Raw genomic sequence first — 19,363 nt, forward strand, 5'->3', positions numbered from 1 at the left:
TGTTTAATTGATTTGTGGGCTAGTTCACAGAAAATTATCGATCATACGAAAATTTTCAGTTAGGTAACATGAAAGCATACATTGACTATGAGCGTCTAGCACGATTTCATTCAGTAAAATCTCCTGGCTGCCCTGATCACCTGATGTTTCCGCCCCTGTGATTTTACCTGTGTGGGAAGCTAGGTTTTCTCAGATAAGCAATGCACGTAGTAAGAGCTGCAACAAAACACTGAAAGGCATACATGCTTCGCTTAGAAACAAACCAAAACAAAACTTTTATTGGCACTTTCGATCTCAATGAAACCACTGGCGTACTCGTAACACTAAATTCAGACACTGTGCTAGATTTTCTTTCTTCAGAAGATTATCCTTTCACCATACATAATTATTTGGCACATTGTCATCTTGTTCACTACTCGCCAAAAAATTCCAGCAAAACACCTGCCTGTTTGTGCAATCCTTAGACTGTCATGTGTGGGCCAAGTGTACGAGGGGCGTATGAAAAGTCTGTGCAAAGTTCGAGAGATGGCACCACCAGCGCGTATCAAGGTCATGTTAAGTTAGTAGCATCTTTGGACAGAACGCATACCATGTTTCAGCTATGTTGGTCTATTTCTTTGTGTTTGGCATTCGCGTGAATCAAGGAAGTCGAGTGACTGTAAAAAAAAAAATGGACGAAAAAGAATTTCGTGTGGGATTAAACATTACTTTCTTAAAGGCAAAACACGTCAGGAGACTAAAGAGAAACTTGACAAACATTATGGTGACTCTGCACCTTCGATATGAACAGTTTATAAGTGGTTTCAAAATTTTCGGAGTGGCCATAAGAGCACAAGTGATGGTGAACGTTCTGGACGCCCTGTGGACGTTACGGCTCCAGAAATCATTGATAAAATCCATGATATGGTGATGGATGACAGAAGAGTTAAGATGCATGAGATTGCTCGAATGAACGGGTACATAATATTTTAAATAAACATTTGGACATGAGAAAGCTATCCGCAAGATGGGTTCCGCGATTGCTCACGCTTGACCAAAAACGGAATCATGCGAAGTGTTGCAAGGATGGTTTGCAGCTTTTCAGGAAGAATCCGCAGGGTTTCAAGCGTCGATTCGTCACTGTTGATGAAACATGGATACATTACTATACTCCTGAGACCAAACCACAATCTAAACAATGGATCACCATGGGAGAATCTACACCAAAAAAGGCGAAGACCATTCCTTCAGCCGGAAAGGTTATGGCGACTGTCTTTTGCGATTCGCAAGGGATAATCCTCATCGACTATCTGGAAAAGGGTACAACTATTACAGGTGAATATTATTCATCGTTATTGGGCCGACTGAAAAGCGAGCTGCGATTGGACCGCCAAAGAGTCATTTTCCGTCACGACAATGCACCAGCACACACCTCAGCACTTGTGCTCGCAAAATTAATGGAAATAGGATTCCAACTCGTTTCACATCCCCCCTGTTCTCCACTTTGGCTCCCTCGGACTACTATTTGTTCCCCAATTTGAAGAAATGGCTGGCGGGACAAAGATTTTATTCAAACGAGAAGGTGATTGCAGCAACTAATAGCGATATTGCAGACTTGCACAGTTCCAACAAATTAGAACAGCGTTGGACGAAGTGTCTAAGAGTAAAAGGAGACTATGTCGAAAAATAAAAAATGGTTTACCCCAAACACGTAAGTAGTTTTTATTTTTGCACGGACTTTCCAACGCCCCTCATACTTCATACCAAATCTGTCACAGCTGCTTCCCTAGAATACCGTCACTCGTTCTGCGCACTGATACCTGTGAAACAGGAAAGAAAATTTCAAGGATTTTATGACTTATCTTCATTTGAATTCCTCTTGCATCCTTTTCATTGTTGATGTAAAGATTTTCTATCGCTTAATATTAATTGAAATTGTATGCTGTTGTCACTGAAGGTTCACAATGTTTTGTTAGCTGCAGGACATGGAACTGTTCAAAAAATGGTTCAAATGGCTCTGAGCACTATGGGACTCAACTCCTGAGGTCATTAGTCCCCTAGACCTTAGAACTAGTTAAACCTAAGGACATCACAAACATCCATGCCCGAGGCAGGATTCGAACCTGCGACCGTAGCGGTCTTGCGGTTGCAGACTGCAGCGCCTTTAACCGCACGGCCACTTCGGCCGGCTCATGGAACTGTTACAAGAGTATCTTTTCACTTGTATTCAAAACAGATGTCGCTTATTCTATCGTGCATGTCAACATCACTAGAGATGTGAGGCGAACTGTGTGTGTTGAAATGGGTTATATGACACGTAAATAGTCGTCACACGTCATTTTTCTTAAATGTGAGCCTGTGTTCAAAAGCCACTAGAAGCCTACTTCAGGAAACAGAAGGGTACTGACTGTAGCACTACAGGTAGTTAACATCTGAGTGTGTCTTACCGAGGATGTCTTGCTGCGGCAGCCACTTCCGTACGAGGACATTGGGAGGCAGGTTGGTAAGAGTGTCCTCCTCGAACTTCCATATGACTCGCTGAGGCAGCTCGCGAAAAGCGTCGATGAACGCCTGCTTCTTGTGCTCAGGCAGCGTGGCGCTCTTGACGTTCGAGCCCAGGCTGAAGTAGATCACTCCGTGCTTCGCCCCATCCAAGAAGTCCTTAATGTCCTGCACAACAACAGGCGTCACAGTGTAACTGTCGAACAGGTAGGAGCATCATCCTTCAAACGAAGAAGAAGAAGAAGAAGAAGGGAAGAAGAAGAAGAAATCTTTGCTGTCTGTTTCAAAATTGAAATTAAGCACATTACTGAGATTGATACTGGCAAGATGATGATGATGATGATGATTGGTTTGTGGGGCGCTCAACTGCGCGGTTATCAGCGCCCGTACAAATTCCCAACCTTTGCCCAGTCCTAACTCGCCATTTTCATAAATGATGGTGAAATGACGAGGAAAACACAAACACCCACTCAACTCGAAGCCGGTGAAAAATCCCTAACCGCGCCGGGAATCGAACCAGAGACCCCGAGCTCGGGAAGCGAGAACGCGACCGCGAGACCACTAGCTGCACACGATACTGGCAAGAGATCAGTCACACTAGTTCAAGGCTTTCTAGAATCTGTGAATTTCAAGTTTCTAGTTGGATAACAAATGACAAATGAAATATTTTTTCGTGTAATAGAACTACAAATAAACAATTTTCGTTTCTTTCCATTGGTTGTACTGTGGAGCTTCGCTTCTTGCCAGATTTCAAGAAGTAATCTCAAGGTTTTGATCACTTAATTTGCGAGTACTGGAAATATCTACATGTATATGGATACTTCGCAAGTTACATATAAGTGCCTGGCAGAGGATTCATCGAACCACCTTTACAATAATTCTCTAGTATTCCAAGCTTGAACAGCGTATGGATCTTCCCGTGTGAGCTCTGATTTTCCTTATTTTATTATGATGATCGTTTCTGCCTATGTAGGTCGGCACCAACAAAACATTTTCGCATTCGGAGGAGAAAGTTCGTGACTGAAATTTCGTGAGAAGCCCTTGGTTTTGTGGCGTCCCTCCCAAATCCTGTATCATGTCCGTGACACTCTCTCCCCTATTTCGCGATAATACAAAACGTGCTATTGTTCGTTGAACTTTCCTATCCGGTAAGGATCCCAGACCGAGCAGCAGTACTCTAAAAGAGGACGGACAAGCGTAGTGTTGTCAGTCTCCTTAGTAGATCTGTTACATTTTCTAAGTGCTCTGCCAATAAAACGCAATCTTTTGTTTGCCTTCCCCAAAACAGTTTCTATGTGTTCTTTCTAGTATAAGTTGTTACTAATCGTAATTCCTAGGTATTTAGTTCAAATGGTTCAAATGCTCTGAGCACTATGGGACTTAACATCTGAGGTCATCAGTCACGCTACTTAAACCTAACTAACCTAAGGACATCACACATATCTATGCCCGAGGCAGGATTCGAACCTGCGACCGTAGCAGTCGCGCGGTTTCGGACTGAAGCGCCTAGAACCGCTCGGGCACCTCGGCCGGCTGGTATTTAGTTGAATTTACGGCCTTTACGTTTGACTGGTTTGCCGTGTAACCGAAGTTTAAGGGATTCCTTTTAGCACTCATGTGGATGACCTCACGCTTTTCATTATTTATGGTCAATTGTCAATCTTCACAGCATACATATATCTTTTATAAATTGTTTTGCAATTTTTTTGATCTTCTGATGACTTTACTAGACGATAAACGACAGCATCATCTAAAACAACCTAAGACGGCTGCTCAGATCGTCTCCCAAATAATTTATATAGATGAGGAACAGCAGATGACGCATCACATTGCCTTGGGGAACGCCAGAAATCACTTCCGTCTTACAGGATGACTTCTCGTCAATTACTACGAACTGTTTTTTTTTTTTTTTGTGGTTTTAGGGCGCACAACTTCAATGGTCATTAGCGCCCTGACTACTCTAAGAATGCACCGCGAGGCACAAGTTGACCACAACAACTAAAAGGGAAAACACGATAAAAGACAAACTGACAGGCATAGGATTAAAAAACAGCATCATCAAATGTCCTTAGCGAGGTTTGTCAAATTGATAAAACGAAGAACACGAGCAGCTGCTCGTGGGTCATCCGCTAAAATGGCATCGAAAGTATTTGGCAGGTTAAGATCGAGGCGCAGTGTGTTAAGATCTGGACAGGACGTTAAAATGTGTCTAACCGTCAGCAAGTGCCCACATGGGCAGAACGGCGCCGGCGCAGCCGTCAGCAGATGGCGATGGCTGAACCGGCAGTGTCCAATTCTTAACCGGGCTAAAACGACCTCCTCCCGCCGAGAAGGGCGTGAGGAGGACGTCCAAGCCACGGGAAGAGGTTTTAAGGCCCGAAGCTTGTTGTCGGTAAGTGCAGCCCAATCGGCATGCCACAGAGATAAGATGCGCCGACAAATCACCCTGCTAAAATCGGACGAAGGGACGCAACAAGAAGCTGTCCGAGGCTGGAGGACCGCAGCCTTGGCCGCGGCATCTGCAGCTTCGTTCCCAGGGATACCGACATGGCCCGGAACCCACATAAAGCTAACTGGAGAACCGACGTCCACCAGCTGCTGAAGAGAGCGTTGGATGTGGTGTACGAAAGGGTGAACCGGGTACGGATCACTGAGGCTCTGGATGGCGCTCAGGGAATCTGAGCAGATGACATAAGCAGAATGTCGGTGGCGGCAGATGTAAAGAACAGCCTGGTAGAGGGCAAAGAGCTCAGCTGTGAACACCGAACAATGGCCATGGAGCCGGTATTTGAAACTTTGTGCCTCGACAATAAAGGAACACCCGACCCCGTCATTGGTCTTAGAGCCATCTGTATAAATGAAAGTCATGTCGATGAACTTCGAACGAAGTTCCAAAAAACGGGAGTGGTAGACCGAACCGGGGGTGACCTCTTTTGGGAGCGAGCTGAGGTCAAGGTGAACGCGGACCTGAGCCTGGAGCCAAGGTGGCGTGCGGCTCTCGCCCACTCTAAAGGTTGCAGGGAGGGAAAAAGTAAGGTATTGAAGGAGGCGACGAAAGCGAACTCCAGGGGGTAGCAGGGCAGAGACATACAACCCGTATTGACGGTCAAGAGAGTCGTCAAAAAAGGAACGATAAGACGGATGGTCGGGCATTGACAGTAGCCGACAGGCATACCGACAAAGCAGTATATCGCGCCGGTAGGTGAGTGGCAATTCGCCAGCGTCAGCATGAAGACTCTCTACGGGACTGGTATAAAATGCTCCGATCGCAAGTCGTAAACCCCGATGTCGTATGGAGTTGAGGCGGCGTAAGATGGATGGCCGTGCAGAGGAGTATACGAAGCTCCCATAATCCAGCTTGGAGCGGACGATCGACCGATATAGACGAAGTAGGACGGTTCGATCCGCTCCCCACGACAGACCACTGAGAACACGAAGGACATTTAAAGAACGGGTACAACGGGCGGCCAAATATGACACATGTGGAGACCAGCTAAGTTTCCTGTCAAATGTAAGGCCTAAAAATTTGGTTGTCTCCACGATTGGGAGAGCAACGGGACCGAGTCGTAAGGACGGTGGGAGAAACTCTTTGTATCGCCAGAAGTTAATACAGACCGTCTTCTCGGCAGAAAAACGGAAGCCATTGGCGACACTCCAGGAGTAAAGACGGTCAAGAGAACGCTGAAGACAGCGCTCCAGGACACGTGTACACTGCGCGCTGCAATAGATGGTAAAATCGTCCACGAAAAGGGAGCCTGATACATCAGCTGGGAGGCAATCCATTATTGGATTGATCGCGATGGCGAAGAGAGCGACGCTTAAAACTGAGCCCTGTGGCACCCCATTCTCCTGGCGAAAGGTGTCGGACAGGACAGAACCCACACGTACCCTGAACTGTCGATCCATTAAAAAGGAACGAATAAAAAGAGGGAGGCGACCGCGAAGGCCCCATGTATGCATGGTGCGGAGAATGCCCGCCTTCCAACAGGTGTCGTAAGCCTTCTCCAAATCAAAGAACACAGCCGCGGTCGGGCGCTTCCGCAAGAAGTTATTCATAATGAAGGTCGACAAGGTAACCAGATGGTCAACAGCAGAGCGGCGCCTACGAAATCCACATTGTACATTGGTAAGTAGGCGTCGAGACTCGAGCAGCCAAACCAATCGAGAGTTAACCATTTGCTCCATCACTTTACAGACACAGCTGGTAAGCGAGATAGGTCGATAACTGGAAGGCAAGTGCTTGTCCTTCCCCGGCTTAGGAATCGGGACAACAATAGACTCGCGCCAGCATGCGGGAACATGTCCCTCAATCCAGATGCGATTGTATGTACGAAGAAGAAAACCTTTACCCGCAGGAGAAAGGTTCTTCAGCATCTGAATATGAATAGAATCTGGCCCTGGAGCGGAGGACCGTGATCGGCCAAGTGCGTTTTCGAGTTCCCGCATGGTGAATGGGGCATTATAACTTTCACAATTCGAGGAGCGGAAGTTAGGTGGCCTAGCCTCCTCTGCCTGTTTGCGGGGGAGGAAGGCAGGGTGGTAATGAGCGGAGCTCGAAACCTCTGCGAAAAAGCGGCCGAAGGTATTGGAGACAGCCTCAGGGGCCACAAGGACGTCATTCGCGACCTTCAAGCCAGAAACTGGTGAGTGGACCTTAGTGCCAGATAGCCGGCGCAGGCTACCCCAGACAACAGAAGAAGGAGTAAAACTGTTGAAGGTGCTTGTGAAAGCAGCCCAGCTGGCTTTCTTGCTTTCTTTGATAATACGACGACACTGAGCACGTAATCGTTTATAATTGATACAATTCGCCACTGTAGGGTGGCGTTTAAAAGTGCGTAAAGCACGTCGACGAGCACGTAAAGCGTCTCTACATGCTGCGGTCCACCAGGGGACCGGTACGCGACGTGGAGAAGAAGGAGGGTGAGGGATGGAATATTCAGCAGCAGCGAGAATGACTTCCGTGAGGTGTGCGACCTGACGATCGCAGCTTGTAAAGGTTTGATCCTGAAAGGTCGCCCTGGAAGAGAAGAGCCCCCAGTCTGCCTTGGAGATGGTCCAATTAGAGAAGCACGGAGAGGGGGTATGCTGCAGGAGATGGATAACACATGGGAAGTGGTCGCTCGAATATGTATCAGAAAGTGCATACCACTCAAACCGGCGTGCAAGTTGGGGAGTACATATAGAGAGGTCTAAATGGGAATAGGTGTGAGATGTGTCCGAAAGAAAAGTAGGGGCGCCAGTATTGAGGCAGACAAGATCGAGCTGGCTGAAAAGGTCTGCTAACAAGGAGCCCCTCGGGCAGGATGCTGGAGAGCCCCAAAGGGGATGGTGGGCATTAAAGTCTCCAGTTAACAAAAATGGTGCAGGTAGCTGAGCAATAAGTTGCATCACGTCTGCCCTGGTAACGGCAGATGACGATGGAGTGTAAACGGTACAAAAGGAAAACGTAAAAGTGGGGAGAGTAATGCGGATGGCAACTGCCTGCAGGCCGGTGTGCAACGTGATGGGATCGTAGTAAATATCATCCCGGACCAGCAACATAACCCCTCCATGAGCTGGGATACCTACCACAGGGGGTAGGTCAAAACGCACAGAGGTGTAGTGTGCCAAGGCAATTTGATCGCATGGGCGTAGCTTCGTTTCCTGGAGGGCTACGACAAGCGGACGGTGCAAGCGGAGCAGCAACTTCAAGTCCTCTCGGTTGGAGCGAATGCTGCGAATATTCCAGTGAATAAGTGCCATCGTAAGAAGGGGAGATGACAGAAGTGGTCACCTCGACGGCCGCTTAGGGCCTGGCTTCGAGCGAGCACTGCCGCCGCTATCAGTAGGCGGACAGTCATCGTCCATTGGGTCTATAGGGTCATCGGCCATCTCGGGAGGATGGCCGGGAGGGGGAGCTTCCTCCGCCAGTGAACGGCCAGATGTACGGCGACCAGCGGTGCGGCCAGGCGAAACGGATGACGGCCTGGGGCGGCAGCCGCTGGGTGGCGCAAAAGAAGAAATGCGCCGTGGCGGGGAAGGAGAACTGTGCTTCCTATGCGCCTTTTTGGAAGGACGTGTAGTGGAAGTACCGGTCGAAGGCTGGGAGGTCGAGGTACGGAGGAAGTCTGCACGGGATGGTTCCTTCTTGAAGGCCCGTGCATCTGACTTCGGTGTCTTCGTCTTAGCAGAAGCTGAGGAAGGTGCTCGTGTCTGTGGGGTGATGGGAGGAAGAGGAGACGTCGACCGCGCGATCTTCGCACTGGCCGAACGGACGACCGTGGTGCTGAAGGTCAGATCGCATGTCTGGGTTGCTACCTCCCGGGTAGTCCGAGGAGAGGCGAGGACAGTGCTGTATTTCCCCGCTGGGAGCAGCGTGGGCTTCCTACTAGCCAATAGCTTGCGAGCAGCCGAGGTGGACACTTTCTCTTTGACCCGAATTTCCTGGATACAGCGTTCTTCCTTATAGACAGGACAGTCGCGGGAGGATGCGGCATGGTCACCCTGACAGTTCACACAACGAGGAGACGGAGGTGGACAGTCACCCTCATGGGCATCCCTGCCACAAGTGACACATTTAGCCGCATTGGAACAAGACTGTCGAGTATGATTGAAACGCTGACACTGGTAGCAGCGCGTAGGTGTCGGGACATAGGGGCGAACAGAAATAACCTCGTAGCCTGCCTTGATGCGAAGGTCAAGAAAATTGTCATGACCCTATGGACAGCCGTCACGCCCTGCTCAGCGAGGAATGATTGAAGCTCCTCGTCAGTCAATCCGTCGAGGGAGCTAGTATAGACTACACCACGAGACGAATTCAAAGTTCGGTGGGCCTCCACCCGGACAGGGAACGTGTACAGGAGGGTGGCCCGAAGCAGTTTTTGTGCCTGAAAGGCACTCTCAGTTTCTAGTAATAAGGTGCCGTTACGCAACCTGGTGCAAGATTTGACAGATCCGGCGATGGCATCTACGCCCTTCTGAATAACGAAAGGGTTGACAGAGGAAAAATCCTTTCCGTCCTCAGATCGAGAAACTACGAGGAACTGTGGGGCAGGCGGTAGTACTTTTGTCACTGTTGGCTGGTCACGTTTCCGTTTTTGGGTCGAAGTCGAAAGAGATGGAGTAGAATCCATTGCGGAGGAATCCCCCATGATTGCCAGCGTCTCCGATGGCGCGCTCCTTCCTTGTGGGGACCCTCACAGAGGGCACTCCCGCCTTAGGTGAATGTTTACACCTCAGGTCACACCTCCCGAGAAACAGACGGAGGGACCAATCGGCATGGTCAGAAGGTATCAGCTCAGGCAATCACCCCTCCCCGGGCCTGGCCTTTACCAGGGGGTACGCGCGTGCCTTACATGTCTACCCAGGGCGGGGACTTACGCGTTACCCCGTCACCGGCTACGCGTGCGAACGCGTGGGTCGGCCTTCAGGCACGCACAGGGAGGAAGGAAGAAGAGGAAAAAGAAGAGAGAGAGGGAGAAAGAGGACAGACTGTCTCAAACGCCGAGGCGGAGACCAGAGAAGGCAAGGAGAAGAAGGCAATGAGAAAGCAAGGAGAAGAAGGCAATGAGAAGGCAAGGAGAAAAAGGCAATGAGAAGGCAAGGAGAAAAGGCAATGAGAAGGCAAGGAGAAGGCAAGGGAAAGAGTAAGGAAGACAGTGAGGTGGAGAAGAGCAAAGAAAGGAACCAACAAAAGGAGGGAAGAAACGAGAAGTGAAAAACCAAAAGGACCACGATGATAGGTCGTGGAACCGTCCGTCTCCGGACGCAGGCGCTAACTACCCCCGTGAGGGGGATGGACTCCTTTTAGTCGCCTCTTACGACAGGCAGGAATACCGCGGGCCTATTCTAATCCCCGGACCCGCAGGGGGGACTACGAACTGTGACCTCTGTGACAAGAAATCACGAATCCAGTCACATAACTGAGACGCTGTTCCATAAGCACTCAAGTTGATTACAAACTGCTTATGTGGTGCGGTGTCAATGGCCTTCTGGAAATCTACAAGTACGGAATCAATTTGAAATCCCTTGTCACCAGCATCAATAGCACTCAGCACTTCGTGTGAGCAAAGAGCTAAGTTGTGTTTCACAAGTACGGTCGTTTCTAAATTCGTTTTGACTGTGTATCAATATACCGTTCTCTTCGAGGTAATTCATAATGTTCGAACACAATATATGTTCCAGAATCCTGCTGCATATCGACATTAATGATTTGGGCCTGTAATTTAGTGGATTACGCCTACTACCTTTCTTGAATATTGGTGTGACATGTGCAACCTTATAGTCTCTTGGTACGGATCTTTCACCGAGCGAGCGGTTGTATACGTTGTTAAGTACCAACCTATTCGATCAGTTTACTCTGAAAGGAACCTAATTGGTACACAGTGTGGACCGGAAGGCTTGCCTCTATTAAGTGGTTTAAGTTGTTTCACTACTCCGGGGATATAAACTCCTAAGTTACTCATATTGTCAGCTGTTTTTGATTCGAACTCTGGAATATTTACTTCGTCTTCGTTGGTGAAGGAATTTTGGAAGGCTGTGTTTAGTAACTCTGCTTTGGCTGCTCTGTTGTCGATAATATTTCGATTGCTATTGCGCAGAGAAGGCATTGATTGCCTGGCGTACTTTATATTCGACCAGAACCTTTTTGAATTTTCTGTCAGGTTTCGAGACAAAGTTTCGTTGTGCAAACTATTTTAAGCATCTCGCATTGAAGTCCGCGCTAAATTTCGAGCTTCTGTAAAACATCCCCAGTGTTGGAGATTATGCGTCCATTTAAATTTGGCTTGTTTGTTTCGTTGTTTCTGCATCAGTATTCTAACCCGTTTTGTCTACCAAGGAGGATCAGCTATGACGTTTTTTAATTTATTTTTTATAAATCTCTCAATTGCTGTCGATACTATTTCTTAGAATGCAGGCCACATGTGGTCCACATTTACATTTTTCATTTGGAAGCAGTGGAGATTGTCTCTCAGGAAGGCATCAAGCGAATTTTTATTTGCTTTTTTCAATAGGTATATCTTAGGTTTATTTTTGGAGGATTTCGGGGTTGCAATATTTAGTCTCGCTACGACAACCTTGCATTCACAAATCCCTGTAATCCTTTTGATGCTCGTCATTAGCTCAGGATTATTTGTTGCTAAGACGTCAAATGTGTTTTCACAACAGTTTACTATTCGCGTTGGCTCATGAACTAACTGCTGGAAATAGTTTTGATTACATTGACTTAGAAACTAACATTTATTACGCTGCCAAAGTGTCGTAAATCTTAGTACGTGACATCAGTTTCAGGTTGATACATCAATCCATTTCTGAGGGAAAAGCGTGTTACTTGACAGATGGACAGTAGACAGTATGATAACAAATGACCTTTTTTTGCATGATACAACTACAGATTTGCAGTTTCCGATTTTTCATTAGTTGCAGGGTGAAACATTGCTTCTTGGCAAATTTGATGATTCTAGGTCAACGAAACGTACCCTGTAGGTTCTGATGAGCGTATTTTCGAATATGAAAATATGTGACATAAATGTCCGTATAGTCCGATTGCACTGATTTAGATTCTTTTTGTAACACGAAGAGACCGCTGACCTTCATATGTGACCTAAATTTCAACACACTACCTGTTCCTGGGAAAAAGGGTTTTGAACAGTCAAACAGACAGACAGACAGACAGAGAGTAATGTGATCCTGTAAGGTTCTGTTTTTACCGAATGAGGTAACCTGAATGAGTGGACCCAAGTGATGATATGAAAACGTCCATAAAACACCTCACAGTCACCTCCGGTCTGAATTACACGCTCCACACACTGTGGGTTAAACGCCTCATTAGGCACTCGACACATCACCCCATTTGAAAATAGGCAAAACGGCGCATCGACTGACTCTGGCCGCGGAAGCCTACGCAATTATAAGAAATATTGAGGTTTTCTGCCGGATTCAAGAGGAAATAAATCTATGGAGGAGATTAGTGTTTAACATTTTGTCAATGAGGTCATTAGAGACGGAGCACAAACTCAGATTAGGGAAGGATCTAGGAGGAGGTCGGCCACGCTCTTTCAAAGCAACCATTCCGGTATTTGCCGTAAGCGATTCAGGGAAATCACGGAGAATCTAAATCAGGATTGCCGGACGCAGGTTTGAACCGTCATCCTCCTGAATGCAAGTCCCGCTGCATCCCCTCCCACGCTTGTGAACTGGAGAAAAAGGCTGGAGTGTGTAATGGTTCTTTATTTACGTGACCATTACGGCACTCCAACCCCAGTTCTCGATACCAGTAATGTCGTACTACTTTTCTGCGAAGTAACAGACATATTTTTGTGACAATATTCACATATGGTTTTATTAATGTATATGTACTACGATGTATCGATACATTACAGTGATATGGTTCTTATGTGTATTCATTTCTGTGAGAATGTCATAATTTTTGACTTACTTGTAACCGTTTTCGCGCAAATGCGCACAGAGCAGTCTTTGTTTCACTTTGCAGAAGTTAAGTTGTTATTTCGCTTTGTAAAAGAACAGTCAAGTCTTGTGTTTGGTTAAAGTGGAAATTAAATATATGAAGATTGATACAAAACTGTTTTCTTGATGATGTGACAATTAAGAAGAGGTATATGTGAATTTACAAGAAGTTTAATAAAAATGTGGATCGTGAACACCAAGTCAAAAATTATTTCCACCATACCATTGTTCTGATCTGGGATTGTTTCATCATTAAGAATTTCCTGAAAAACGCATTTGTTATGTCTTCAAATACTGCAAAAATACAGATCTGGACCTTCTAGCAGTCAAAGTGGAATCACCCTAGAATCAACAAGATGAGCGATAACAACTTCGACGAAATGTACGTGGGAATCCATTCAAGATAAGTGCCAAAATTAATGTTAAGAGTGTAAGGTCCTGTCTTTATTTTTGGTGGGAAAATTGTCCAATTGACGAGATGTTGGTGCTGGCCTGAAAGGAGTTTAGTGAGTGTTTAATAAGAGTACTACTTGTAAGCATACAGGTTGAGGTATGCGTCTATAGCCTCCAACATGAGGAATGGAAGGAGGTGACAGTGGATGAGATTAGGGGGAATGCTTTTCAGAAAATAATGGTGATGCAACGGGACGGGCTGAACATGCATATTGCAGCTCATAGAGACTACAGCTTGTGCTGGAGCTGTTCATGCTTTTTTGGAATGATTGGTCAATCCACAGTGCAAAAGAGAACTTCGTCCTATTCGACTACCCCACGCTGTATGGTACACGGGGCTTGACTGAGGTTGCCTGAAACGGGTTTTGTTCCCCTCTACAGTCGTGCGTATGTGTGTGTGTGTGTGTGTGTGTGTGTGTGTGTGTGTGTGTGTGCGTGCGTGTGTGTGTGTTTGTGTGTGTGTGTTTGTGTGTGTGTGTTTGTGTGTGTGTGTGTGTGTGTCCTAGTGCACAATACCACGTAAAATTAGTGAGAAACTGTCCTACAGACGCTACCGGAAGAACTGCCACCGACCGATCTCCAAGTTTATAGCTGCAGAGAAACATGCTGACATATACCTGGTAAGAAGGAACAGGACAGCAAGCTATCACTGAAGTGTAGGAAGAGTTGTCTCCTACCGATCTACAAGTGTATAGTTGCCGAGAAATAAGTACACAGATACGTGGTAAGAAGGGATACGATAGCAAACCATGAATGCAGCATAGCAAGGCCAAGACAACGCTACCACTACTCACGGAAAATGGTTCCCTGCTCCAACTACGCATCGACATTGTCGTGAAAGAATCTCATAAAAAAATGGATCATAATGCGACACATGCTCTGGCAACTGAGAAAAATCACTCTAATAACAAAACTACCACAAAAACCGACCGCAAAGGATCTCGCTAGAAGAGAGTGGAGGCAGCAACACCTTGCACTTACCTTGATGTGTGGATAGACTAAGCGTTTAGAACCAGTCTTATGTCCCCTCCTCCCACCTCTCCTCTGTCGCCCCGCAGGTAGGGATACCGGCATTCCAGGCCTGTTCTAACCCACCGCTGATAGTACATAGACAGATCCATATGCTGGAAGTGATGTACTGTTTCCGCTCTGCATAAATCAGACACAAAAGGACAAAAAAACTCCTGCAGGCCATCAAAGATAATTCTCAGAATATCTGGTCCCTCTGGAACAACAGCAAAATATGTAACTGAACAGCCAACAGCAGCATGCTTTCAAAGGTTCTGGATGTGCTGGCACGGCCTGAAAGTGGTCCTCGGTTACGTAAAATCAGTCTCTTGTAGGAAAAACTTTGAAATCATACGTCCCATGAAAACGAGGTACACAAGAGCCTTCATACCAGTCGTCTCACCGTGCACCGATCCGCCCGCTACGCCCCCGCCGCCCCGACGGGTTGAGGGCAGTGTCCACACTCCCTAGCCTCCTGTGCTGCATGCAGCTATATCTATATCTACATGGGTACTCCGCAAATGACATTTAAGTGCCTAGCAAAGGGTTCATCGAACCACCTTTACAATAATTCTTCGTTATTCCACTCCCAAACAGTACGCGGAAAAAAACGAACGCTTAAATCTTTCCCTTATTTTATTATGATGATCATTTCTCCATATACAGGTCGGCGTCAACAAAATATTTGGAGTAGAAAGTTGGTGACTGAAATTTTGTAAAAAGTTCGCGCCGCAACAAGAAACGTCTCTGTTTTAGTGGTGTCCATCACAAATGCTGTATCATGTCCGACAAAACGTGCTGCTGTTTGTTGAACTTTCTCGACGTACTTCATTACTCCTATCCGGTAAGGATCCCAGACAGCGCAGCAGCACTCAACAGTAGGACGGACAAGCGTACTGTAGGCAGTCTTTTTAGTAGATCTGGTACATTTTCTAAACGTTTTGTCAGTAAAACGATTTGGTTCGCCTTCTCCACAACATTTTCTACGTGTTCTTTCCAATTTAAATTGTTCGTGATTGTAATTGCTGAGTACACACATCAAAATAAGTTTTGCATCACCCCGGTTTCCAGAACTCCTGAAGATAGACGTTGACTGTGGATATTGTATCACAGACACAGTACCTTTGACTGTTCAGAGAAGTCACCAATCCCGCACAAAGAAGTGAAAAACCATGCATGAGCAGCGCCTATTACATGGAGGGGGTCCGATATCCGATCAGTTCCAGTTATTCCACCAGGAACGAGGTACAAGGCTCGTTTTGTCTATAGTTCAACCATGCCTAGACGGGCAATACCGCAGTTCGATCGCGTCCGCATTTTTACTTTGTGCCAGGAAGGCCTCTCAACAAGGGAAGAGTCCAGGCGTCTCGGAGCGAACCAAAGCGATGTTGTTCGGATATGGAGGAGAGACAGGAACTGTCGATGACATGCCTCGCTCAGGCCGCCCAAGGGCTACTACTGCAGTGGATGACTGCTACATAAGGATTATTGCCCGCAGCTCGTGGTCGTGCGGTAGCGTTCTCGCTTCCCACGCCCGGGTTCCCGGGTTCGATTCCCGGCGGGTCAGGGATTTTCTCTGCCTCGTGATGGCTGGGTATTGTGTGATGTACTTAGGTTAGTTAGGTTTAAGTAGTTCTAAGTTCTAGGGAACTGATGACGTTAAGTCCCATAGTGCTCAGAACCATTTGGACCATTTTTGAAGGATTATTGCTCGGAGGAACCCTGGCAGCAACGCCACCATGTTGAATAATGCTTTCGTGCAGCCACAGGACGTCGTGTTACGACTCAAACTGTGCGCATTGGGCTCCATGATGCGCAACTTCACTCCCAACGTCCATGGCGAGGTCCGTCTTTGCAACCACGACACCATGCAGCGAGGTACAGATGGACCCAGCAACATGCCGAATGGACCGCTCAGGATTGGCATCACGTTCCCTTCCCCGATGAGTGTCCCATACGCCTTTAGTCAATCGTCTGAGGCGCGTATGGAGGCAACCCAGTCAGGCAGATCGCCTTAGACATTGTCCAGCGAGTGCAGCAAGGCGGAGGTTCCCTGCTGTTTTACAGTGGCATTATGTGGGGACGACGTACGCCGCTGGTGGTCATAGAAGGCGCGGTAACGGCTGTACGATACGTTTATGCCATCGACCGCAACCATATTCGCAGCATATTGGCGAGGCATTCGTCTTCATGGACGACAATTCGCGCCCCCATCTTGCACATCTTGTGAATGACTTCCTTCAGGATAACAACATCGCTCGACTAGAGTGACCAGCATGTTCTCCAGACACGAACCCTATCGAAATGCCTGGGATCGATTGAAAAGGGCTGTTTATGGATGACGTGACCCACCAATCACTCTGAGACATCTACGCCGAATCGCCGTTGAGCAGTGGGACAATCTGGACCAACACTGCCTTGATAAATTTGTCGATAGTATGCCATGACGAATACAGGCATGCATCGATGGAAGACGACGTGCTGCTGGGTATTAGAGGTACCGGTGTGTACAGCAATCTTGACCACCACCTCTATATGGTGGTACAACATGCAATATGTGGTTTTCATGAGCAATAAAAAGGGCGGAAACGGTGTTTATGTTGATCTCTATTCCAATTTTCTGTTCAGGTTCCGGAACTCTCGGAACCGAGGTGAAGCTAAACTTTATTTGAGGTGTGTATTTAGTCGAATTTACGGCCTTTTGATCGTCATCATTCGCGTTTATTCTGCTTTTTCATGTAAACTGTCCAAAAGCTATGCGGTAAAGGTTTCAGACGCCCAGTAAAAGCTTTTTCTGTGTGTGTGTGTGTGTGTGTGTGTGTGTGTGTGTGTGTTCTCGTAATACTGTCGAACGATAAGACATTCTGCTCGCCTCACAAAATGTCGTCATTGTTATTCAGCAGCATTCACTTACATACGTGGGTGGCTAAAACTTGCTCTGGACAGAATATGAGCACACAATCATTGAGGGATGACGGTTTTCAAAGAGCACAGATCTGGAGGAATAGATGGAGAAGGCAGCTGCCTTGCCAGCATTTCCACCAAAATTATTGCGTGTTGCCATTCTTAGCAGCTCAGCTGCTATAATGTCAGCTTATTTATTTAAAAAAGTGACTGAATAAACACAAACCATCATTTTCTGCAGTGGCATTATCGTGCATTCTTCTGCTTGCTACGACGAACGCTGTACCGACAGACCTCACCTCACATCTTGTACAGGGTATAGTATCACGCTTTTAAAACGAGTACTGTGATGACAAAGGTGCGTTGTACAAAAACAATGAAATCTCCATCTAAATAAGTGCAAACTCGTTCTCGTGGTATGAATTTTTGCTTGCTTCAATAAGTATTGAACCGTGAACATTGAATCCTGCATTGAATATACTACAAAACAGGCACTTACCACCACCTTTTTTTTTTTTTTGGTCATCAGTCTACTGACTGGTTTGATGCGGCCCGCCACGAATTCCTTTCCTGTGCTAACCTCTTCATCTCAGAGTAGCACTTGCAACCTACGTCCTCAATTATTCGTCTATAGCACCACATCTCAAATGCTTCGATTCTCTTCTGTTCCGGTTTTCCCACAGTCCATGTTTCACTACCGTACAATGCTGTACTCCAGACAAACATCCTCAGAAATTTCTTCCTCAAATTAAGGCCGGTATTTGATATTAGTAGACTTCTCTTGGCCATAAATGCCTTTTTTGCCATAGCGAATCTGCTTTTGATGTCCTTCTTGCTCCGTCCGTCATTGGTTATTTTACTGCCTAGGTAGCAGAATTCCTTAACTTCATTGACTTCGTGACCATCAATCCTGATGTTAAGTTTCTCGCTGTTCTCATTTCTACTACTTCTCATTACCTTCGTCTTTCTCCGATTTACTCTCAAACCATACTGTGTACTCATTAGACTGTTCATTCCGTTCAGCATATCATTTAATTCTTCTTCACTTTCACTCAGAATAGCAATGTCATCAGCGAATCATATCATTGATATCCTTTCACCTTGTATTTTAATTCCACTCCTGAACCTTTCTTTTATTTCCATTATTACTTCCTCGATATACAGATTGAAGAGTAGGGGCGAAAGGCTACAGCCTTGTCTTACACCCTTCTTAATACGAGCACTTCGTTCTTGATCGTCCACTCTTATTATTCCCTCTTGGTTGTTGTACATATTGTATATGACCCGTCTCTCCCTATAGCTTACCTCTACTTTTTTCAGAATCTCGAACAGCTTGCACCATTTTATATTGTCGAACGCTTTTTCCAAGTCGTCAAATCCTATGAAAGTGTCTTGATTTTTCTTTAGCCTTCCATTATTAGCCGTAACGTCAGAATTGCCTCTCTCGTCCCTTTACTTTTCATAAAGCCAAACTGATCGTCACCTAGCGCATTATCAATTTTCTTTTCCATTCTTCTGTATATTACTCTTGTAAGGAGCTTCGATGCATGAGCTGTTAAGCTGATTGTGCGATAATTCTCGCACTTGTCAGCTCTTGCCTTCTTCGTAATTGTGTGGATGATGCTTTTCCGAAAGTCAGATGGTATGTCGCCAGACTCATATATTCTACACACCAACGTGAATAGTCGTTTTGTTGCCACTTCCCCCAATGATTTTAGAAATTCTGATAGAATGTTATCTATCTCTTCTGCCTTATTTGACCGTAAGTCCTCCAAAGCTCTTTTAAATTCCGATTCTAATACTAGATCCCCTATCTCTTCTAAATCGACTCCTGTTTCTTCTTCTATCACAACAGAGAAATCTTCACCCTCATAGAGGCTTTGAATGTATTCTTTCCACCTATATGCTCTCTCCTCTGCATTTAACAGTGGAATTCCCGTTGCACTCTTAATGTTACCACCGTTGCTTTTAATGTCACCAAAGGTTGTTTTGACTTTCCTGTATGCTGAGTCTGTCCTTCCGACAATCATATCTTTTTCGATGTCTTCACATTTCTCCTGCAGCCATTTCG

The 19,363-nt window shown here is 46.3% G+C and overlaps 1 protein-coding gene across 2 annotated transcripts in view; it reads right to left on the minus strand.

Annotated features, from left to right (window-relative positions):
• Positions 1 to 19,363, minus strand: part of LOC124621974 (UDP-glucosyltransferase 2-like) — a 119,143-nt gene that overhangs the window by 57,878 nt on the left and 41,902 nt on the right. For both annotated transcript variants that reach the window (XM_047147507.1, XM_047147508.1), the window contains exon 3: positions 2,427 to 2,649. In XM_047147507.1, coding sequence (XP_047003463.1) covers positions 2,427 to 2,649 — 223 coding nt within the window. The remainder of the gene's footprint in view (positions 1 to 2,426; positions 2,650 to 19,363) is intronic.

The sequence above is a fragment of the Schistocerca americana genome, chromosome 7 (genome assembly GCF_021461395.2).
Source record: "Schistocerca americana isolate TAMUIC-IGC-003095 chromosome 7, iqSchAmer2.1, whole genome shotgun sequence".
Classification (NCBI taxonomy): Eukaryota; Metazoa; Arthropoda; class Insecta; order Orthoptera; family Acrididae; genus Schistocerca; species Schistocerca americana.